Below are 23,981 nucleotides of genomic sequence, written 5' to 3' on the forward strand. Positions count from 1 at the left end.
GAAATTACGGGGATGTTTCAGCCTGAAAACATCCCCGTAATTTCAGCCGTACCGGTATGTGCAGGCGCTTGAACGCCGCGTCCATTACGGGCGTAATTAGCGCTGCTATTCATTGGAGTCAATGAATAACGGCTCCAATTACGCCCCGAGAAGTGACAGGTCACTTCTTTGACGCGGGCGTCTATTTACGCGCCGTCATTTGACAGCGGCGCGTAAATATACGCCTCGTGTGAACAGACAAACGTCTGCCCATTGCTTTCAATGGGCAGATGTTTGTCAGCGCTAATGAGGCGCTATTTTCGGACGTAATTCGGGGCAAAAACGCCCGAATTACGTCCGTAAATAGGCCGTGTGAACATACCCTAACTGTGCAGAAAACTGTCCATTTACCAGAGGTTTTCCCTACAGATACATTTATAGTATATCAAAAGGATAGGCCATGAACGTCTGATGGATAGGGGTTCTGAGGGCTGGGACCCCCACTAGTTGCTAAAACTCGAAGGATCAGCTGACTGAAGGGACGCGGTAACAAACGTCACAGCCTATTCAATGTTTACCAGGCACAGCGCCGTACACATCCGTGAATGACACTGAACCTCCAGGGATGTACCCACTATCCACTTTTACTGCCCAAGACCCCCACAGTTTATAGCGTTATACGCTGCTGTCATCATATAGGTGTGGTTTCTGTGTACTGTATGGCGCCATTATAAATGTATGTGTACTGTATGGCCACATTATATACATGCACTGTCTAGTAGTATTATTTATGCTGTATATAAGGGCCCTGACTGTGTGCGTGTGCATGTGCATGTGTGCGCACACTGCATATTCAGGACCATACCCATACCCCTGGACAAAATCCTGTGCGCACCCCTCACATTTTTCCCATGCTACCTATAAGCGCCGCAGCCCCCTCATTTTGGCGATCATACATTTATGGCCCATCCCATTAAAACCTCTTTTACATTCTTCAACTTTCATTTCATTTGATTTCCTCCGCAATTCTGCTTGCTGTCTGTGAATGGAATCTGTTTATAATCATAAGGCTGAAACTCATCCTAGCCTACTCCTGCTAACACAGCTGACGGGGTTGTAACAATGTGTCAGTGTGGGCAAATTCTATTAGCATGGAGTCCAGGACAGAGAGAGATTTATGTTGTCTCGTGAAATGCCGTCCAAGTGAAATGCAAATTTGCGCAACTTTTTCTTCCTCATTTTTATCTGTAGAAAGTGATATTTTGTCTCTTGACAGTTGCTAAAACAAAGGGGCTGTGGTGTTTATTTGGTCTCCTGGGAAGATATGAGGTCAGCCTTATAATAATGGGTTGCAAGGGAACTACTAGAGCAGCAGTACCGGCAGTGTGCTTTATACATCCATGTGCTGTGAGCTCCCCCTTGTGGTGGGGGGAAGCAGCCAGAATTATATCAGCTAACAGTTTGGGATTTATTTATTTATCCATAGAAAGTTATATTTTGCTTCTTTTGAAGCCTTTGTATCATATGATTCCAGTTGCTTTTTTTTCTTGTAGGGAAACGTCCAAGTTGATGTGCGGTCACGGTAATGCTGCAATTTTTCAACTCATGGGTATTGCTGCAGAGCCGTATGGTCACACAGAGTTTTTTGCAGGCAGAAAATTCTGCCTGGAAAAATCAGCTCCGTTTTTTTTAAGACTTTTTTTTCTTATTACTTCAACAGACAAAGGGAAAAACCGCGAGCGTTTTTTTCTGAAAAAAAATATAATAATATAATAGTAATAATAATAATAATAATATAATAATAAAATAATAATATAATAATAATAATATAATAATAATAATAAAATAATAGTAATATAATAATAAAATAATAATAATATAATAATGATGCTCTTCTCTCCAGGTCCGCACAAGAGGCTCCATAAAGCGGAGACCTCCCAGCCGAATGTTTAGAAAATCCCAATCCGATATGGACTTTGACGTTGAAACGTACAACCAAACCGCTGAAGAAAATGGAGATAAATCAGACGAGGGCGACGCTGCTCTGAGGGCCAAGGAAGACGGAGACGCATCACCAGTGGCGAAAAATTCACCGTCTGACTCTGCGGACAAGAAATCCGAGAAACGAAAGAATAACCAGGAAGATTCTGACAAACAGGAGGAGGCAGCGGACGAGGAGCAGAAAGAGCGTGAGCGGAGGGAGGAATCCGACAAAGAAGAGGAAAAACCGGACACAAGTGAGAGCGGGACGCCGGTGACGGAGCAGGAGACGCTGAACATAGAGGAGAAGAGTGAAGATACGGGAGAGGGGCAAGACAAGGAGGAGGGAAATGAGCAAAACAAATCTGATGGGGATGTAAGTAGATAATGGCAGTCTGTATACTCTGCCCCCTGGTGGAAACAGATTGTACTAACATCCACATATCATTTTAGAGCACATCTGCCAGAAGAAAGGCCGTTTAGTGGACATTAAAAATGTGGAAACCTTTTATTAATATCTTATTCCTATGCTGAGAAATGATCACTCAAAGTTACAGGCTCAAAGCCTGAGGCTGCACTACTGATGTGAACACGCCCATCATTCTGTCAGGTGCAGGGTTGTCATGGGGACCGTGTGCAGATCCTAATAACCAAATACATCAATATCAATATCCTCCCTAGCTTTAATAACGGCATTATGTGTGAATGTTGATGTCGATGGTGATTTAGATCCACACAAGGTCTCTATGGCATTCCTGCACTTGACATAAATCAGAAGGTAACAAGTTGTCAGAGTTTCTCAGTAGTGCAGCCTCAGGCTTTGGGCCTGTAACTAAAAAAGTTCATATATCAGCATCGAAGGAAGATATAAAAAAAAAAAAAATTCACATTTTTAATGTAGTACGATGAACTTTTTCTGGAAGGTCTCTTTGAGGAAATGTTCCATATACTCCAGATAATAAAAACAGATATTAGATCAGAACCTCTCCGTGTTGTCCAGAGCATAAAACTACTACAAAGATCATCTCGAGGACTGATGGCGTCCCCGAACTACTAATTTGAGCACTGTGAAATGCTTCGTTTTGCTTTTTGGTGTCACTACAGGGAAAGTTATCATATACCCAGCTGTTGCCGACTGACTATAGCAGTTGGTCACTGGATTCCCAGCAGCAGAATCGCCGGCGATCATCTAGATGCTGGAAGACCTACAGCATAGAAAGCAGTTTTCCAAATTGGACATCCCCTTCAAAACCCACAGCAGTCCCCCTCCTCCAAACATCTTATCACTGGGGTCTTGTAGCTGGGATCTCCTGATAATGGCAGGGTAAATACTTTTACACTGCAGCTCGGCTTGTTCTGATAGGCTACTGTGTATAAGCACAAGCCCACCACCAGCTCAGCAGATAGCTGACACTTTTCTGAGAAAGGTGCGCAGTTCGGCTAGAAGTGGACCTCGTAGCCTAACTAGGATACTGTATGTGGCGTTGTATGACCTTGTATGACTTTGCATCCTGTACGTCCATCGCGCTGTAGGAGATACGTAATGCCATCGAATCGGACATTTGAAGATAATGGCGGCGAGGAGCCTTCCAATAGAGATTCCAGTATATTAGATAGAGCAGGTTATCCCATGGGGCGCCATATAATGCGCCATTGGGGCACCCCACAAGGCTGGGTTCACACACCCTATTTACGGACGTAATTCTGGCGTTTTAACCTCGAATTACGTCCGAAAATACGGCTCCAATGCGCCGGCAAACATCTGCCCATTCATTTGAATGGGCTTTACGATGTTCTGTGCCGACGGTAAAAAAGACGACCCCCGTCAAAGAAGTGCCTGTCGCTTCTTGGGACGTAATTGGAGCCGTTTTCCATTGACTCCATAGGAAAACAGCTCCAATTACGTCCGTAATGGACGCTGCGAAAAACGGCTGCACTTGCCTTTACGTCTGAAATTCCGGAGCGGTTTTCTCCTGAAAACAGCTCCGTAATTTCAGGCGTATCGGACGTGTAGGTGTGAACATACCCTAAGCTTGTCAGAGGGGGACCTACAATAGAGGTCCAGTTGCCAAACTTTACAACCCCTTTTACCGTATGTTATAATCGAAATTAAATATTTCCTTCTTGTAGGATAAACCTGAAAAGTGAAGTAAAACGACCGACGGAAAATCACAATCTTGACCGGCGGAGCTGGACAGCTGCCATGTTTGCGCATAGAAGATCCAGAGATCTGATCCTGGACGACGTCCCTCCTGGTCGCAGCGCAGCCGACATCAGCGCGACCTGGAGAGTTTCTACAGATATATAAGAACCGTAACAATCTTGTCAATGTGCAGGGTAACAGTCAACACGCTGTGTACAGTATATATGTAATATAAATATCATTCTATAGGACGGGGGTCTGCCACCTGTGGCCCTCCAGCTGTTGTGGAACTACCAGTCCCAGTATGTCCTGACCGCTGAAGGCTGGGAGTTGTAGTTTTACATTTTTGAGTAGTGTTAGAATCCCCATTCATATATTTATGTCGTCATTAACGTTTATAGATATTTTACATACAAATTAAACCATGTGCCTCATCAGAGTGTTTATTCGGAGCTTATTGAAGATAAAAAGTGCTTAAAAAGTCCTTGAGATATTCGTTTCTGCGAAAACTGGGTAACAAGCAAAATGGCCGCCATTTCTGCTCTTACAAGGGCCGGCTGCCCTATACTTATTTATGCAACTATATCCCTTGCTCTGGTATACGTTAATTTGATGTTATGGACTCTGGGAAAGCTGGGTGACAACTAACATGGCCGCCAGGACAGCTCAGTGGTTGTCACCCAGCTTTCTCCTGATGTTATGTTTGATGCTTAACTTGGCAGATGTCATTCAGGAGTCTGGGAAAGTTGGATGACAGTACGTATGAGAGCTGTAATGGCAGCCAAGCTTCTGATATCTGGATACACAGTGACTTTTCTGTCATCGCAGGTCACATGTGGTCTTTCTACCTATAAGGAATAGCAAAAATCTGCCGATTTCATGCATGTCGTGTGCGACTTCTATTATTCCCTATGGGTACAAATATTTTAGTATGATTAACGATGATTAGACACGGGCTTCATGTATTAAAACTGTCCTGGAGACACAAAATGGCCGTGTTTCCCATAGCAACCAATCAGAGCTCAGCTTTCATTGTCTATACAGAGCACTGCAAAATGAAACATGAACTCTGATTGGTTGCTATGGGCAATGTCCATGTGAACTGAGTGTTAGAGAAGATGATTGGCTTGCAGGGAGTTGCATATATATACACACCCTTCATCTTATCACAGGCAGACACTTTGGGGTCAGAACCATTTTTCATGACAAGGTCGTCTGTCTGTTCTGTAAACCAGGCACTAAAAATGTATATTAAAAAAAATCCTATTATGATATGACATTTATTTGTATATCAATCGATATATGATTTTCAATATATTGTATATAGATCGCTTTACTTAAAGGGACGCTCCACCGCTGACTCTATAGAAAGCAAATCGAATAAAATCCAGCATCTCCGTCATATATTTATTACTTTTTATGGTTTTTCACTTATTTTTCACTTCAGATTTACCCTATGTAGTCTAAAAGATCAGGTGCTAACTGGAAACCATCAACAAGTTGCTGTTGATAGATCTTCTCTAAGCATTATTCCCCCCGCTTATTATATCCTCTATGAATACTCACAACAGATTTAAAAAAACTGTGAGCAGGGGCAAATGTAGGGTATGTTCACACGGGACATACAAGCTGCGGAATTCAGCACAGAATAGGAGCATAAATTGACTTGCGGTCCGGATTATAACTCCGCTGCATGTCAATTTATGTTTCTGAATGGCTAAGCATTTGTCGCAGAGTCGAAGCCTTCTTTTTTTGGTTCACTCTACATACCAAATAGAAGCAATAGATCAGTTACCCTGCTTGTTGATGGTTTCCAGTTATCAAAAGATTTTTTTATAGTAGAAAAGGTAATGAAATATATTATACAAATACTCACATTTCCATATAGTGGCGCTTCGCTGTAAATTCTGTATTTTGTGATGAGACGTCCGAGGGACGGTCACCGCGTCCTTGTTCCTCTGTGTTGTTCAAATGTCTCAGGTAAATCTACATATGTCATTTATTTTTTTAGAAGAAAATATATTACTGGGATGACCCGACCGGTTTACTGTTCTCTGTGCATCATTTACAATATATTATTCTCTGACTATTATAGGATTATTAGGAGGGGCCCCTATTCCAAGGGGCCACTTAGTTCCATATGTAGTGGCGATTGGCCTTTGACCAGTGGTAGAAGTTTATGGCCACTAGTGCTGCTCCCGGTGATGTCTGCGACTACACACCCCAGGCAGCTCTACATTTCAGTCGCGCTAAAAAACGGTGGTCATGTGACCGGGTTACTTGTGGAAATCCCTTGTACGTCACTGCCAGGTACGCATGGTGCTAGAATTTTGATATGCAACAAACTCATGACAAGCCAAATTTGCCTGCAGTACGCACTTGGGGAAAAAAATGGCGTGCCACCGTGCCACACACATATCCCAGTATACTATATCGCGGTCAATGAATAAGGTTGCCGTACCTGACAACATTAAATTCCCATTCGTGGGACATTTTCGCGTTTCGAGGTGTTCAGATACATATACAAAAAGACCTGAGTGATTTGAGACAGACTGGTTGCTAGGGACTTGCTGCCTGACAACCCATATACAAGACTGAGGTTATAAGGTCCATAGCAACCGGACTGTCCTAAGCTGGATTGTCACTGTGTTGAAAATGAGATTGAGGACGAGCAGCTTGGCAGCAGTCACATCATAAATACCTCCTAACCTTCCCGTTTTTTTAGGAATTTTACAGACCTCTAAGGGCATTATGGAAATGTGCCCCAAGGGTGGCATTTCTGGGAGATTTTGTGGGCGGATTGGGACATCCTGCCATGCGCCTTGTCGGGTGCGCCTTATTAATCCGATTTTTTGGCACTTTAACAAAAATCTGTGGGGATCCCTTTCAAGTCTACAAAATGGCTGCCTCCTCCGGTTCTTTCACTCATTTGACTTTTATTTAGGCCCAGACCGTGACAAACCCACTTAACCCCCATTTTATGACCCATAGCTCCCAGCTGCCATGTTTTCCATGGGGTTGTCTTGCAAACTGGACCTCAAATGGTCCACAAATTTGGCGTTTCTGTAATCGTGGCCGTTCCTTGGCGGATCAGGGGTGTGGCACAAAATGGGGATTCAAATGTTGGCAAGTACGGTATGTTATCTTATAATTGGGCCCAAAAAAAACGTAAACCGCCATAGGATCCTCTTCTGTCACCCGGTCGTGTAGGAGACGTTTTATTTTCTTTGCCTGTTTTATGTTTATTTTCTCTGCTGTTGCCTCTTAGATTTCTACGTTAGCTGTTAATATCATGAAATGTGTGACGCGAGGAAGACGACCGCCATGTGCTGATCTGTGTACAACGTGTCCCCGACTGTAAATGAAAAATAAAAGCATATTCTTTATAAGACCCGGCCTCCTCTGTCATTCATTCCTATCATTGGCCTCCATGACGACTAGGCCTCAGTGGAAGGTTATACCATGGACGCCAACTTGTGCGAAGTGACATCAAGGAGATTCCAGGAAGCTGTATTGTGTCAGGCCCCGCCCAGTTATATAGGACATGCCCCCGTCTGAGGCATCGGAATCAAAAGTAGTGCTTATGACCCCCTTCATCACACCCCAAAATGAATACAGACCCCAGACCAAACTCCCTAGATGAATACAGACCCCTAAACTAATACAGACCCCTAAAATAAATAGACCCAGACCAGACCCTCTAAATAAAGTAGAGCCTTATGCACCTCTAAGGCAGCCATATTATGACTCCCTGCAAAATGGAGCCAAGTGCATGGGCCCTGATTGTGACCCGCAGCCGATGTGAGTCTCACTAGGGTTGTCTGATCTTTATGGAATCTTGGCTGATGACATCACCACCGATTCCATAGTAACAACAGGCCACTCCCCTTTGTTAAACATCACTGCTGAAAACGGTAAGAATTAGCATTTTCTCTGATCTATGATGTAATAGACAAAAATCAGGCTTTCCCCCATAGACAGCTTCTGCTGCTCTGTCCATCCTCCATGCTTAACACTGCAGTTCTGCTCCTTTATAATGGCTGTGGTGTATAAGCTCAGACTCAGCAGGCAGACAGTGCACAGAGAGGTGATTTCCACTGCAGCACGGACAGAATAATGATAAACTACAAGGATTATCAGACGACTGGCGCACATAGTCCTGGTACGCCATTGGCAGCGATCTTTCATGCCAGCAACCAATATCGACCGTCTGTCTTGTACTTTTTTTGCCAGTCGTAACTTACATTAATTGGTCACTTTCGCTGGGGCACTGTAGGGTTTGCTGGGAGCACTGGCGTTGGCACTGGGTGAACCGTGGCTGTTATTGGGGGCATTGTAGCTGGCACTTGGGGCATTGTGGCTGACACTGGCGGCTTTGTGGGTATTACTCGGAGTACTATCACTGGGACTAGCAAAAGCATGGCTGGCATTAAGGACACTGTGACTGCCATTTGGGGCATTGTATCTGACACTTCAGTTATTGTGGCTGGGGGCACTGTGGGTGGCACTATAAGTAACACTGGAGGCTCTGTGGGTGTTACTGGGAGCACCATCGCTGGTACAAGCAAAGCTGTGGCTGACATTGGGGGAACTGTAACTGGCACTGTGGCTGAGGGAAATGTCGGGAGCCCTGAAGTTGACAATGGGAGCACTGTGGATGGTATAGGGGCATTGTGACTGGCACTGGGGGCACTGCGGCTTGTTGGGAGTGATATTGCCTCTGGCTGGGGGCAATGTGACTGACATTGGAGGCACTGTAGCTGACTGGGTGCCCTGAGGCTGACAATGGGGGCACCGTGATGACTGTTACTGGGGGCACTGTGTCTGGCAGTGGCACTGTTATGGGGCACTGGTAAACTTGACTTGGGAGGTATACTGCTGTGGACAGTTCCCTTTTACATCCACTAGAGGGAGTGTTTCACCATGATTTCTCTATCACTCCATATAATATACGGTCAATACTACAAATGAATGAATCGCAGCCCCTGCAGCCTGGCCGGGAGACCCCCTACAACGCACATCTTTCTGGGGGAATCATCTGCGCTCGCTGACTGGCTTTATTCTCCTGCCCTCCATGTTTCTACACCCGTCACTACAAGGATCGTGATGATGACCGTAGCGTCTTGGTGCCCCCCAGCTGTATTGATTGTCCGTCCTTGTAGTCCGGGATATCGACTTCGCACAAATTCGCGCCTATTTACTAAAATAAGAGGGGAATGCGATGTATTTGTGGGGTTCAAGAGGAGCAACATGGTGGACGGAGGAGGAAGTGAGCAGATCGGGATGTGACGAGTTAAAGAGCTGAAGACGGAGATCAGACATAGCGAGTGGCTCGTTGGTCTAGGGGTATGATTCTCGCTTCGGGTGCGAGAGGTCCCGGGTTCAAATCCCGGACGAGCCCAGTTTTAATTTTGTCTTTTCAACTTCTTATATTTCTACGCCTCACCATACAATCCGAGAAGCAAAGTGTTTTTGAAAACATTTATTAACATTCGCAATGTTAATAAAAATGTATTAATTCAAAATAAAAAAAAAGTCATCTAATAGGTTCCTTATATTTGAAAGTCGTCATAATTAATCAAATGATTTGAAATTCTAAATGCAAAAAAAACTGGGCTCGTCCGGGATTTGAACCCGGGACCTCTCGCACCCTAAGCGAGAATCATACCCCTAGACCAACGAGCCTCCACACGTCTAGCTCGTATGTGGCTCTGAAAAGTTGTATTTTGGAAAAAAAAAAAGAATTTTGATAAAAATTTCTATAATTTTCTTAACCCTTTACTGATCAGCTTATTCTGGGTTTTCATTACATTTTTACATAACGTTTTTTGATTTTTCTGTAGACATAGTTGTATGAGGGCTTGTTTTTTTCAATTTGCACTGGCATACTGGATATCAGCTTCTGTACCAAATCCTGACTAATGACTCAATCTGAGCCCGTACTCCGATACATTTATTTCCGGAAAAAGCCAAAAAGACACGAAGCAGCTGAGTGCTCACACTAGGGCTTCAGCTACTTCATTCTAGCGATTGGTGGGGGTCTCAGTGCTCGGACCCCCACCAATCAAAACTTCTGACACGTCACTATGACATGTGAGAAGTTTGTCAAACGTTTAGCTAGACTTTAAATGTAAAGCCCTTTTGAAGCAAAGCAATGATGCATGACTGCATGTGTTTCCTTGGAGGTAACCATGGTTAACAGAAGAAGACAATGATTTCAAGCACCATCCCCCTTTTAAAGCAACCATGACAGAGCAATATCAGCTGCCTTGTCCTCGTTAACACTTTCTCCTGAGCTAACCAGACGATCACTGAACTGATGTCAGCAGGTTATATTCTGAAAACAAAAATTTGTATCAGTCTCAAAACTTTTGGACATAGTATGTTATAACAGAGAATGTAGGGGAGACATTGCAGATTATTAATAGGTTTATTATATCCTAATTAAGGCTTTTGGCCATTTTTTTTTATCATCTATTAAAAAGTAGGGCTCGTCCGGGATTTGAACCCGGGACCTCTCGCACCCAAAGCGAGAATCATACCCCTAGACCAACGAGCCAACTTGCATACATCAGGTCTGTATTGTAAATACCACATGTACGTACATTCTCTTCCTATTGAGTCGTTGTCATGACTACGCCATTTCCGCAGGTTCCACAACGCTACGGAACTATACATCACCTCACGATTCGCCCATCCTGCCCTGAACCAATCAACAGCGGCTCTGCTCCGAGCCAATCAGACAAGGCTTCCTTCAAGCGTGATAGACAAAGCTCAGGACCTAAATCATTTCCTTTTCCGTTGGCGCCGTTTTGATTGGCTATCTCTGAACTCGTGGGTGTGGTCTGATGTGGACTGTGAAGTAGTCACGCTGAAATATCTGATTTATGGGACTCTAAAGTGCCATTGTTATTGTGTATTTTGGACTATTTCCTGTTATTTAGTGCCGCTTATCCCGTATGGACTTTGCTGTGGTTAAAATATTTCTTAAAGGGGGTTTCCTACCATAAAAAAGTGTAACGGTCTAACTCGCGATTCCTCTAGTTTTTTGGGTTTCGTTTTTACAGCGGTCACGTGCGGTAAATTGACATGATCACTTTGTTCTGCGGGTCAATACAATTACGGCGATACCAAATGATATATTTTTTTATGTTTTATGAATTGTTAGAAATAAGATTTGTTTTGTGTCGCCATATTCTGAGAGCCATAACTTTTTTATTTTCTTGGTGATGGAGCGGTATGTGGGCTTGTTTTTTGCGGGGCGAGCTTTAGTTTCTATTGGTATCATTTTGGGCTACATGCGACTTTTTGATCACTTTTTATACCATTTTTCGTCTACTTCTTCCCTAAGCGCACCTCTTGCCAATCGGTGACTATTCTGGGGACTAGGTCCTGGAAATCCAACCAGTGAAGTCCATACCTCTTTGTGGGAGTAAAGGGTGAAGAACGAGGAGTTTCCTTACACTCCGCACCTCAGTTTGGCCCGCGCCAAACCCACTGTGGCTTAGAGGATCCACATTTCCAATGCGAGATCTAACAAAATGACAATGTGTAAAGAATCTTGGGCCCACCAGAATAGATGATTCACCCTCCATCTATATAAAACATGTCGACTTTTCATTTAATCAAAGTCCCTGAAGTTTTTGAATCATCCGACAAGAAATAGGCCCTAGCGGCAAGTCATTGGCCCCCAAAGATCTCAAAATGGCGTTGACTTCTGCTGAGTCTTTAAGGCCCATTATTATGTTAGAGCCTGGGCCCACAGGAGGATCCTCTGGTGGGCCAGTCCAACCCTGGCTATAGACCATAGATGACAAAACCCCAGAGAAGTCCTTAACTAGGGAGCAGCACAGGCTAGTCCCAACCCGCTCCCTCTATGGGTGGTGAGAACCCATGCATGACTCCCCTCTCCATAAATTTGACGAGGGGACAACACAGGTGACTCCTAAAGCCCTACAGATGGTGAGAACCCTACACCCTTCTCCATAGGCAGTGTAAAGTTACAACAAGGAAGGGTGGATATGTTTTGAGGCTGATGCCACCATTTTTTTTGCTACAACTGATGGGAAGAAGGGGTTGTCCTGTCCCAGGATAGGGGGTGAGATGGCATAAATTGGCACCAAAATGTTGCTTATGAATAATGGTAAACATTTTAAAGAGTGGGCAACCAGTGGGTCCAGTTCCAAAACATGGCTCCCCTCTCCAATGACACTGCTGTGTTAGCAAATAAGGGGTGCATGGTCATGTTACCTACCTGTCCTACAAGGGTGCTAAAGAGTGGTGCACTGAGTAGATGGGCTGCGGAGCCCCCTTTACTTCATGTATGCTACTATATGTATTTTTTAAATGAAAGGGAATGTGTCGGGAATGAAACCTTTTTTTTAAGTAAGTTACTTATTTCTATTATATTTTTACGTTTTTTGATGTTTGTTTTTTTTTCTTCCACATGGTGGAAAGTATTAAAAAATAAATAATAATTTGACATGTTTTCCTATGTTGGCCACCAGAGGGAGCACTTCCCAGAATTACAGCAAGGTGAATAAGGCAAAGCAACCTGACTCACAGCTGCTGTAAATGTGGGAGGGAATCTCACCCCCCCCCCCCCACCTACAAGCCAGAAAAAGGTGTCTTCAAATTGCTAAGCAGTGTCCGGCTGCCATTTTGGGTGTGATTCTGCAGCTGGCAGAAGCTATAGGACACACCAAAAGGCTAAGGGTATGTTCACACGCTTACTAAACAAAGGGAAAACAGCTCCTGATTTTCAGCCATTTTTTAATCAAACTCGTGTTTTTGGCGTAGTTTTTTATGGCCGTTTTTGGAGATGTTTTATAATCCTACAGATTAAAAAAATGTGCGCCGTCTCCATACTGCGGCTTGCACATTGTAACGGCCCTGATTTGAGACCTTATTTGCCCATCGACCTCTGTATTTTAAAATTTTTTATTTTGCAGAACTTGTTCCCAGAGAACAAAGTGTTTGTTTTTTATTCAATGCCAAGTTTATTCTGGCCCTTCTCCCGCTCTGATTGCGACATAGTATCCGATAATCCTTCCTGCATGAACCAACCGGGACATGAGTGGGAAGAACGATGGAGCGTGTCCCGGCCTGCAGTGGTTTTGTCTTTACTCCATGTCCCTCTAAAGAAAAGTAATTTTATTTCCACAGAGGAGGTTCCGTACTCGCTGACAGAAATATTCTTTGAAAAATGAAGTATGTGCTCCCCTAAATCATGCATTGTATAAAAGAGAAACTCCACTTAATATTGTTTCTTTGATATTTTTTAAAAGGGGTTTTCAGGGATTGTAATACTTGTACCATTCCATGATTGTTAGAAGAGTCCATCAAAAATAAGCCCCAACGCTAGAAAATACAGTGATCGGCGATCATCTGCGAACCTGGAAGCAAGTGTTCAATTCCCCTGCAGTGCTCCCACAGGAGAAATGAAGCATTACACAGATCCTTTTGAAATCAATATCTGTAGATTCTCTCCGTTCTGGCTAATGAAAGGAATTGACACTTCACAAAAAAATCGGTATGGTCTGTGATTACAACACCGCCGGCCCGCCGACTGTCATCCACACTTGCGGACCATGCTCACATTAAAAAGTATAGGTACACAGAGCGACATGTCCTATTTTTTTAGGGTAATTTCGACGGCTCGGACAGTTACCCGTATATATACGGGAAAGTGTCCATGGACCATAGAAATGAATGGATCAGTATTTTTATCTGCAATTACGGTCGTGTGCATAAGGCCTTTATGTGAAGTCCAGCTCTCGAGAGTTGATTTTGCCGGGGGAAGATCTATACTCTGAAAACATGTTCTAACAAAGTCCTATTCACACAGCTGATGGGCTCGTTACTACGTGTGAGTGAAGGTAAAAGCTAGCAGCCTGCGCTCCAGGGCAAGTGAGAGGTTTGTTCTGCTCCGGTGTTTAGCTCACAAAGGATTGCCTACACCAATGTATTGTAACAAACCCGCAGCTGTGTGAGCAGGATGGGTAAGCTAGCAAATATCTTCGATAATGGTGAAGGATAGAAATATGTGGGCCTCATATTCCAAAACCATTTAACAGTAAAAATGTCCTTGTTGTCCATAGCAACCAATCAGGGCTCAGCTTTCATTCAGGCGCAGAGCGCAGAAAACCTGCATTTAAGGTGAGCTGGAGGATCCCTCCCACAGTTTCTGTTTGCTCAGCTTTCATTTCCCTACACAGTGACGTAACTACCGCTGTAGCAGCCAAAGCGCCTGCTATGGGGCCTGGGGTATGAGGGGGCCCGTGCTGCCCCTCGTCACGGGCCCGCTATGGCTGTTATAGCGGTAGCGACACCACATTCAATAGTATCTGCGTCCTTAGGACGCATATACTATTGAACGCTATGGCAGAGCGGGGAGGTATCTCCTAGGCTACAGGCCGTTCGGACTGCAGCCTATAAGGCACACGTACCGGATCCATGTGGAGGCCGGCCCTACGCAAAGATCTCGTCGGCGTTGATGCCTTTGAGCAGCTCTGTTCATCGCGGGAACGAGGCCTAGGTGAGTATAAAAATTGTATGTTTTAATTGTTTGGGGGGAGCTATCTACAGGGAGGGGCTGTATGGTGCTATCCAGGGGCGTAACTAGGAAAGACTGGCCCCATAGCAAACTTTTGACTGGGGCCCCCCTTCCGCTGGGTATCACACAACCCTCCCCCCTTGTAGATAGTGCCTCCCTATAGATTCCACCACACAGCGCCCCTATAGACAGCACCATACACAGCCCCCTGTAGATAGCGCCAAACACAGCCCCCTGTAGATAGCGCCATACACAGCCCCCTGTAGATAACGTCTTACAGACCCAAATCCCCCCTGTAGATAATGCCATACAGCCCCCTCTGTAGATAACGCCATACAGACCCCCCTGTAGATAATGCCATACAACCCCCCTTGTAGATAACGCCATACAGACCACCCTGTAGATAACGCCATACAGACCACCCTGTAGATAACGCCATACAGACCCCCCTGTAGATAACTACATACAGACCACCCTGTAGATAATGTCATACAGACACCCCCCTGTAGATAACGCCATACAGTCCCCCCTGTAGATAATGCCATACAGACACCCCCCTGTAGATAACGCCATACAGACCCCCTGTAGATAACGCCATACAGACCCCCCTGTAGATAATGCCATACAGACACCCCCCTGTAGATAACGCCATACAGACCCCCTGTAGATAACGCCATACAGACCCCCCTGTAGATAACGCTATCTAAAAGGGGGAGGTGGGGGACACTATCTACAGGGGGCTTTATGGCACTATCTACAAGGGGGAGGTGGGGGCACTATTTACAGGGGAGCTGAATGACACTATCTACAAGGGGTGCTGTATAGCACTGTCTACAAGGGGGAGGGGGGACTCTACAGGGGGGGCTGTATAGCACTGTCTACAGGGGGTCTGTATGGCAGAATCTACAGGGGGCACTATCTACAAGGGGGGGCTGTGGGACACCCAGGGGAGGACGGGCCCAGTCTTTCCTAGTTACGCCCCTGTACCAACATATACCACAGGATATGCCATAAATGTCTGATTTTCAATGAAAAACGGCTCCAAGAACATCCCAATAAATGACATTCACTTATTTTTCGCGAGCGTCTGTTTACGTGCCGTTTTTGGAAAACAAGGCGTAAGAAAAACGCCCCGTCGGAACAAAACGCCCTTATTTCTCATTGAAATCAATGGGCAGATGTTTGTAGGCATTCTGCTTCCGATTTTTCTGCCGAAACTAGCCTATGTAAACATACCCTTACAAAGAGTTACAAGCGCCAACACCTCTCCATTGACGTCTATGAGGAGCACTGCTTCTGTGATGAGGTGACCCGTAGCCATTCTACCTAGAGGTGGGACCTACGCTTATCACACATTAATGGTATATAGGAATACCTCTTTTACATAAGGCCCCATGCACACAACCGTAAAAAACCTCCGTTTTTGCGGACAGCAATTGGTGTCTGCAGAAACGGAGCCATTCACTTTCATTGAACACTGACACCTTTCCGTAGCACTACGGAAGGGTGTCAGTGCCGTGGAAATGTTCCGGGAATTATGGAACATGTCCGTTCTTTCGCATTTTGCGGGCCATGCTCCCATACTTTGTATGGGAGCACGGCCCGAAAATGCGGCTGTCAGTCAGCGGCCGGCCGTGCCCGCAATCACGGGCCGTGATTGCGGGCACGGTCGTGTGCATGGGGCCTAAGGCTATGTTCACACGGGGTCTTTTGCCGAGTTTTTTGACGCGGAAACCGCGTCGCAAAACTCGGCAGAAACGGCCCGAGAACGCCTCCCATTGATTTCAATGGGAGGCGTCGGCGTCTTTTTCCCGCGAGCAGTAAAACTGCCTCGCGGGAAAAAGAAGCGACATGCCCTATCTTCGGGCGCTTCCGCCTCCGACCTCCCATTGACTTCAATGGGAGGCAGGAGAAAGCGTGTTTTCTGCCCGCGGCGCTCAATGGCCGCGGGCGAAAAACGGCGCGATCATTGCTATTCACACGGAGTATTTTGGGGGAGGAATATCTGCCTCAAAATTCCGTTTGGAGCTTTGAGGCAGATATTCCTCCCCCAAAATACTCCGTGTGAACATAGCCTAACACTGGAAAACCCTTTTCAGGGACAATAAATAATAATTAGCATATTAATATTTTTCTCCTTTCTTTATCATCTAATTGTTTATTATAATAATAATAATATTAATAATGAGGAGAAGAAGACGAAACAAATTATAATAAAAATGCTAAATATAAAATATTTATTATTCTAAAATACAAAAAGTGGGCTCGTCCGGGATTTGAACCCGGGACCTCTCGCACCCTAAGCGAGAATCATACCCCTAGACCAACGAGCCGATGTGCTGAAATTCTGCTGCTGCTGATAATTTGACCCTACAAGAAGCGCACTATGACTCCTCCTCCTGCTCGCTCAAGTCCCCAGGGACACAATCTATACTCCGTCCTGTTGCCTAAAAGCGGACCAATCACCAGGGCCCCTCCTACCAGCCAATCAGGCCAAGCTCTTGTCTTCAGAACGGTGATGAATATCGCTGAGAGCCAATAGAATGCGTTTATTAAATAAAAACTTTTTTAAAACTTACCCTTTAAAAAATTATAATGATTAATTATTTAGATAGTTGATATATATATATTTTTTTATATAACAAACCCTTATGTGATGTTAACCCCTGGAGGACCAGGTCAATTGAGTCCTTGAAGATCTGTAGAGTTTTTCATTGTTTTTTCTCTGCAGTAAAAATTCAGGGTGTTTTGTTGATGTCAGGAACATCTGCTCACTAATCTCATGGTTTTGCTGGTGTCATTGGCTGCACGTAACTAGAATGAGGAGAAACATTTTTATGTTTTTTCAGAACTTCAGAGTTGTGAAATCGCATACTTGAGAGATCTGTAAGTTATCCATAGCGTTAAGCGGTAGCAGGTTTGAGGCTCTGGCTCAACAGCAAACATAGAATGGGCTCTGGCGCCCACAGAGAAATGGAGTAATTAAAAAATTTAATTAAAGTTAATGTCCAATCTTAATTTTGTAAAAAACGTAAAAGTAGTTGGTGCTCTAGTATTCACACAGAGCTCCAAATCCCATTCACACAGTAAATAGTAAAAATCTAACAGCCTGCAGCCACCACTAGGGGGAGCTCACAGCATAGGGATTTTTACAGCAACTATTCAACTCAAAGGAAGGTTTAAAAGTCTCTGCGCAGTGAGCTCCCCCTAGTGGTGGCTTCAGGTAAACGCTATTACTGTGAGAAGGGAAGTAGGAGATGCTGTTTTTGATGGTCTGCCTCTCTCAAAGGAACGCTACTGAGTGGCTGGTCAAGGCCTGATAGGATCCCGTTTTTTGCTATGGGTCCCTGGGTGATCATTTCTTTCAAATAGTTGTATGAGACAGATGGACATAGCCTTTAAATGGTTAATAAGTTTTGCATTATTTATGCTGCCGCATACACGCACTGAATGGATTTGCTATTAGGAAATATTTCTTATGGTGGATGGTCCATGAGACGTGGCACGTTTAGCTTTTTGCACAATTCACCATTCTTTGTGATTGGGCAGTATGACTTAGCGGCTAAGAGCTATAACTTTTTTATTTTTTCATTGACATTGCTGAGTGAGGTCTTGTTTTTTTTGAGAGGTCCCTGCCCATAAGAGCTCACACTCTCCAGCAAGGATACTCAACTACTTTTAGCAAAGGTCCACTTACCGGGGTCTGTGCCCAACACAGTGCACCCTGTAGATAATGTCACATCCCCCTGCATAGTACAACACATAATTCCCTTTGTAGATAGTGCCAAATAGTACCCCCTGTAGATAGTGCCACAGTGCTCCCTGTAGATAGTGCCACACACCCCTGTAGATAGTGCCACACAGTGCCCCTGAAAATAGTGCCACACAGTGTCCCCTGTAGATGGTGCCACACACCACCCTGTAAATAGTGCCTCACAGATCCCCCTGTAAATAGTCCCACACCCCCTGTAGATAGTACTACACAGTTCCCCCTGTCAATGACACCACACTTCTCCTTGAATGTAGTGCCAAACACCCCCTGTAGATAGTGCAAGTGCCCCCTGTAAATAGTGCGACACACCACAATGTAGATAGTGCCACACATCCCATCACCTTGTAGATAGTGCCACAATGCCCCCTGTAGCAAGTGCCCCCATTAAGAAACAGTGCCCCCCAAGAAAATAAAACAAACTTGCACTCACCTTGCCCTGTTCCCACAAACAGAGCTGCACAGCCTCCTCAGCCACGTTTGGCCTGCAGCCTATGAGATGCCGAGACGGTACACTTACGTAGGCCAGCCTACACAGATTTCCTGTCCCAGCATCTTATAGGCTGCAGACCTAACGTCGTTTGTAGCCTACTAAATGGTGGAGCAGAGAGCTGATAGCTCCCTGCTTCAACATAGTATTCAATTATATATGCGTTCTGAGGACACAGATACATTTGAATGTGACAGTTGCATGGAGCACCGAGTCAAAAATCTAGGGCTACTGCCTCGTATGCCCGATGCCAGCGGCGCCACTGCTCTGAACAACTGGTGCCCGACAGTTGAGGACCCCTGCTTTATAGGATAGAGGGCCCTGTCCAAAAGAGCTAACACTCTACAGGAGAGAGGTCCCTACCTATAGGAGCGTACAATCTAGAGGACAGAGGTACTTTCACTCTATGGTTATGTAGTGTCAGTTATGTCGGTACACTTAAAATTAGGAATGTTAGAGGAAAGTCTGATGGTTCGTGGGCAGTGAGTGCCAAGGAATGGGTGCAGCACGGGAGAAGTCCTGCAGATGGGAATGAGAATATGTAGTAAGCGAGGATGAGATGAGTGAAGAGCGTGAGTAGGTTGGTAGATGGAGAGCGGAGATGTAAGAAGGTGCAGCATTGTGGAGAGCTTTGGAGACTAGGAGTAGAGTTGTGACTACAATTCTGCAAGAAACGGGTAACCAGTGTAATGAGCGATAGAGAGCAGCGGCGTCAGTATAACCACTGGACAGAAACATCACCCTGTCTCAGAGACACTCAGGAGAACTGTCCAGGGACGATGGATATAGTTGGGCGTCATCAGCATGAAGATGGAGCTGGAAATCAAAGCCACTGATATAACCGTTAAGTGAATACCTAATATGTGTATTTTTTTAAACATTTTATAATTTTTATTTAAAGAGGATTTCCCATCATGTCATTCTTAAAAAAATATATTTGTCATTTATAATATTTAAAAAATCTGGATGTTTCATGCACTTGGAAATAAAAAAAATACCCCATATCCCACACTTTTTTCCCCGTTGCTAGTAGTTCCGTCCTCCAGTAGTTCACTGTCATTGAGGACGAGCATTCGCGTTGTACATCTCAAGTTCCCATTCTCCCCATGCTATTTCTTCATAGCGCAGCCAAATCACGCAAGCGCGGTGCTGCCGTCCTCCGGCCATAAGCTTCCATTATAAATAAGCGTATATACTATGCGAGATAACTTATATAATGTGATCGTCCGTGGCTAGAGAAGGAGGAGTATGAGAGGGAGCCCAGATTCCCTGCAGGCGGAGCTCTGTCCTGACATTGCTGCTTCTATTCTGCGCTCCTTCTCGGCCTCTCCCCGGCTATCAGATGTATAACATACAGTGGCGTAACTACCGCCGTAGCAGCAGTAGCGGCTGCTACGGGGCCCGCGGCATGAGGGGGCCCGTGTCGCCCGCCGGCACAAGCCCCCACCATGGCCGGAGGCTCCGCTAGCAGCCGCTATGGCTGCTACAGCGGGACGCCACTGAACACTACGGCAGAGCAGGGAGGTATCTCCCCGCTCTGCCATTAACTGGTTCCCGATCGCTGGCTGTATTTTTACGGCCAGCGGTCAGGGTCCTTAAAACCCGAGCCATAGACTTTCTACGGCTCGGGTTTTAACTTGCTGCCCGCGCGATCGGGCAGCTGAATGTCGGGTCTCCGGCTGTCAGTGACTGCCGGGGACCCTGAGGAGAGGATAGAAGCAGCTTTCGCTGCTTCTGTCTTCTCTGATGACTTGTACACAGCGCTGAATGCGCGCTGTGTACAGGAATAGAGACAGCAGCAGCGGCGCTGTCTCTATTCCTCCCGGTGATCATGTGACTGGTCACATGATCGCCGGGTGTCGTTAGTGGCAGACTGCTGCTTACTAGACCCAGCACAGCCCTATTAGTGACAATAGTCACTATGAGAGGGCTGATTTCCCCTGTAACTGGGGCTGCTGTGCTTCTCCAGTTACAGTGGAAAAGATGGTGTAAAAGAAAGAAAAAATATATATAAAGTTCCCCAAAGGTCTTCTTTGACCTTTGGGGGACAGACCATAGTAATAAAAAAATAGTAAAGTGCAAAAAAAATGTACATAATAAATACACATAAAATACCCACCCCAAATAAAAAACGTTCCCCCCCCCCAATCATTGTTGTAACGCTAGCGCTGACCCAATTACCCTAATATAGACATGTAATATATTAAAATTTACGGTAGACAATGACGATCACAAATAAAAGGTCTATTTTAGGGTAAAACTATGTTATTACCAAAAAAAAATAAATAGCTGAAACTTAAAAAAGCTTATTTTTTTACTAATATTTTCAAACTTTATGAATAAAAATTCTAAAATAGCAAAAAAGGTGTGTATAAAAAAACGCTAAAAAAACAAAACCTGCATTGTCTACGGAAAAAAAACATCGCAAAAATCACGTCATTAGCCCAACAAATAAAAAAGTTATAGCCATTTAACTAACGCGTGCTAAAAATGGCTAAACGGTGTCTGGTCCTGAAGGCCCAAAATAGAGCAAAAGACATGTATCCCCCCCCCCCCCTCTCCACAGGACACGTATCCCCTCTCCACAGGACATGTATCCCCTCTCCACAGGACATGTATCCCCTCTCCACAGGATCTCCACAGGACAGGGGATACATGTGTGATCGCTGGCATTGATAGGGAGAACGGGGGACTGAAAGTCCCCTGAAGTTCTCCATCACAAACCTCGGACTTCCAGGGTCTGTGTCGGCAGCTCAGTAGAAATGAATGGAGCGGCGGTCGTGCTTGTGCGCATGCGTGACCAGCGCTCCTTTCATTTTTATTGAGCTGCGCAGACGCCGGAAGTCAGAGGTTAGTCATGGAGAAGTTCAGGGGACTTTCAGTCCCCCGTTCTCCCTATCGCTGCCAGCGATCACTCATGTATCCCCTGTCCTGTGGAGATCCTGTGGAGAGGGGATACATGTCTTTTGTAGGACACACTGTAGGTCGCATTTTTTTGGGAGGGGGGACGCTGTATGGTGTTCCCTTCAGGGGGGGAACGCTGTATGGCGTTCCCTACAGGGGGGGGAACGCTGTATGGCGTTCCCTACAGGGGGGGAGCTGTATGGCGTTCCCTACAGGGGGGGCTGTATGGCGTTATCTACAGGGGGGGTCTGTATGGCGTTCCCTACAGGGGGGGTTGTATGGCGTTCTCTGCAGGGGGGCTGTATGGCGTTCTCTGCAGGGGGGCTGTATGGCGTTATCTACAGGGGGACTGTATGGCGTTATCTACAGGGGGACTGTATGGCGTTATCTACAGGGGGACTGTATGGCGTTATCTACAGGGGGACTGTATGGCGTTATCTACAGGGGGACTGTATGGCGTTATCTACAGGGGGACTGTATGGCGTTATCTGCAGGGGGGGTCTGTATGGCGTTATCTACAGGGGGGCTGTATGGCGTTATCTACAGGGGGGCTGTATGCCGTTATCTACAGGGGGGCTGTATGGCGTTATCTACAGGGGGCTGTATGGCGTTATCTACAGGGGGGCTGTATGGCGTTTTCTACAGGGGGCTGTATGGCGTTTTCTACAGGGGGGCTGTATGGCGTCATCTACAGGGGGATGTATGGCGTTATCTACGGGGGGGGGGGTTGTGTGACACCCAGGGGAGGGGGGGCCCCAGTCAAAAGTTTGCTATGGGGCCCAGTCTTTCCTAGTTACGCCCCTGATAACATATATATGAGCTCTGGATATACTGTTCAGCTCTATGAAGGATTAGTGTACAGTACAATTGGCTTGTTGATATTTGCCATCAGCCGCGTGTGCTCCACGTGTCGTGTCCAGGAAGCAGATTGTTTGTGAAGTTTTCTGTTGACGTCCTGAACTGCTCCCAGGAGGAGGGGGTGTACTGCAAGTGACACAACATCTGTCAGCAGAAAAAAATAATAAAAAACAACGGACACTTTGTAGCGATTTTTACCAATTTTGCGCACGTTCATAGGCTTAAAGGTGTATTACAATTTTTTGATGTAAATAAAGCTTAATGGCTGTCTAATGAAAAGTTCTGTAACTTTCTAATATCCTTTATTTAAATTCCTTATCATTTTTTTTTTTTTAATTTTTTTTTTTTTTTTTTAAAACATTTTTATTGAAGAAAAATCAAAGGTTCATACAAAGAACTAGTACAAAATACAGTTATACATAAAGAAAGAAAAAAAAAACATGGTCAAAAACATTAAAGCACATATTGTCTGCCTAATACATTTTGACAGTTCCTTAGAAAGATCATGAATGAAATCACATAGATAATCACGACACTTCAGTAAAGCATGCCTGGGAAGTCCGGAATGAGCTATCCACCCGAATAACAACAAACATCATCAATCAGTTTGCTTCAAGATTCCCAATGAGCCCTTCAAATCCTCTGTGTGATACCACCTGGAGAATCGAATTCTTGACATAGTTTCTCTGATCTCATCTGAAGTAAGGTGAGTAATAATAAATGGTTTCCATTTTGCAAAAAATTTTGTTACTTTTGTACTGCTATGTCTCTCAGTGTCAAGCCTATCCGAATATAAGTAGAGTTTCTAAATTCCTTATCATTTTGAAGAGCTCTGCTTGCTGTCATGTCAAATTGACACAGGTGGGTGGATTTAGCCTCTGTATGTAAATAATGAATGTATGATGAGGGGCTTAAGGAAGAGAAATTGGCCCAATAATGCATTCTATAACACTAGTGATAAATATTCCTCATTGTATTTTAATTCATCACAATTTTCAAGCACTCTGCTTGCTGTAAATAAATGGGAACATTGTTGTGTATATGCAGAGGTGGAAAACTCATCCTGAACTTACACGCTACATGACAAGAGATGGCTCTAAAACATTTAACAAGCCCTGCAAATATTTAAGTTGGACATGATCAAGATGGGTTTTAAAGGGGTTGTCCCAAAATGAATGAAAAAAAAAAGAAAACCAGACATAATATAGTACATGACAATCTCTTGCTAACAAAGCTAGAACTAACCTTGTATATTACATGGATCCAGATAGCTCCCCATTCATTGCTCCAATTGCTCTGCTAG

The 23,981-nt window shown here is 44.9% G+C and overlaps 1 protein-coding gene and 4 non-coding genes across 5 annotated transcripts in view; 2 read left to right on the plus strand and 3 right to left on the minus strand.

Moving 5' to 3' along the window:
* The window catches only part of RCSD1 (RCSD domain containing 1), a 75,073-nt gene extending 67,580 nt beyond the window's left edge, over positions 1–7,493 (plus strand). Inside the window, exons 6-7 of the mRNA XM_075854668.1 lie at positions 1,883–2,335; positions 4,090–7,493. Coding sequence (XP_075710783.1) covers positions 1,883–2,335; positions 4,090–4,107 — 471 coding nt within the window. The 3' untranslated portion in view covers positions 4,108–7,493. The remainder of the gene's footprint in view (positions 1–1,882; positions 2,336–4,089) is intronic.
* A 1,938-nt stretch (positions 7,494–9,431) lies between these two features.
* TRNAP-CGG (transfer RNA proline (anticodon CGG)) lies at positions 9,432–9,503 on the plus strand. Its single transcript has one exon. It is a non-coding gene; the product is annotated as a tRNA-Pro (tRNA).
* Positions 9,504–9,715: 212 nt separating this feature from the next.
* TRNAP-AGG (transfer RNA proline (anticodon AGG)) lies at positions 9,716–9,787 on the minus strand. The gene has a single exon. It is a non-coding gene; the product is annotated as a tRNA-Pro (tRNA).
* Positions 9,788–10,589: 802 nt separating this feature from the next.
* On the minus strand, positions 10,590–10,661 carry TRNAP-UGG (transfer RNA proline (anticodon UGG)). The gene has a single exon. It is a non-coding gene; the product is annotated as a tRNA-Pro (tRNA).
* A 6,257-nt stretch (positions 10,662–16,918) lies between these two features.
* Positions 16,919–16,990, minus strand: TRNAP-AGG (transfer RNA proline (anticodon AGG)). The gene has a single exon. It is a non-coding gene; the product is annotated as a tRNA-Pro (tRNA).
* Between the last annotated feature and the right edge of the window lie 6,991 nt (positions 16,991–23,981).

This window comes from Rhinoderma darwinii, chromosome 2, assembly GCF_050947455.1.
Source record: "Rhinoderma darwinii isolate aRhiDar2 chromosome 2, aRhiDar2.hap1, whole genome shotgun sequence".
NCBI lineage: Eukaryota > Metazoa > Chordata > Amphibia > Anura > Rhinodermatidae > Rhinoderma > Rhinoderma darwinii.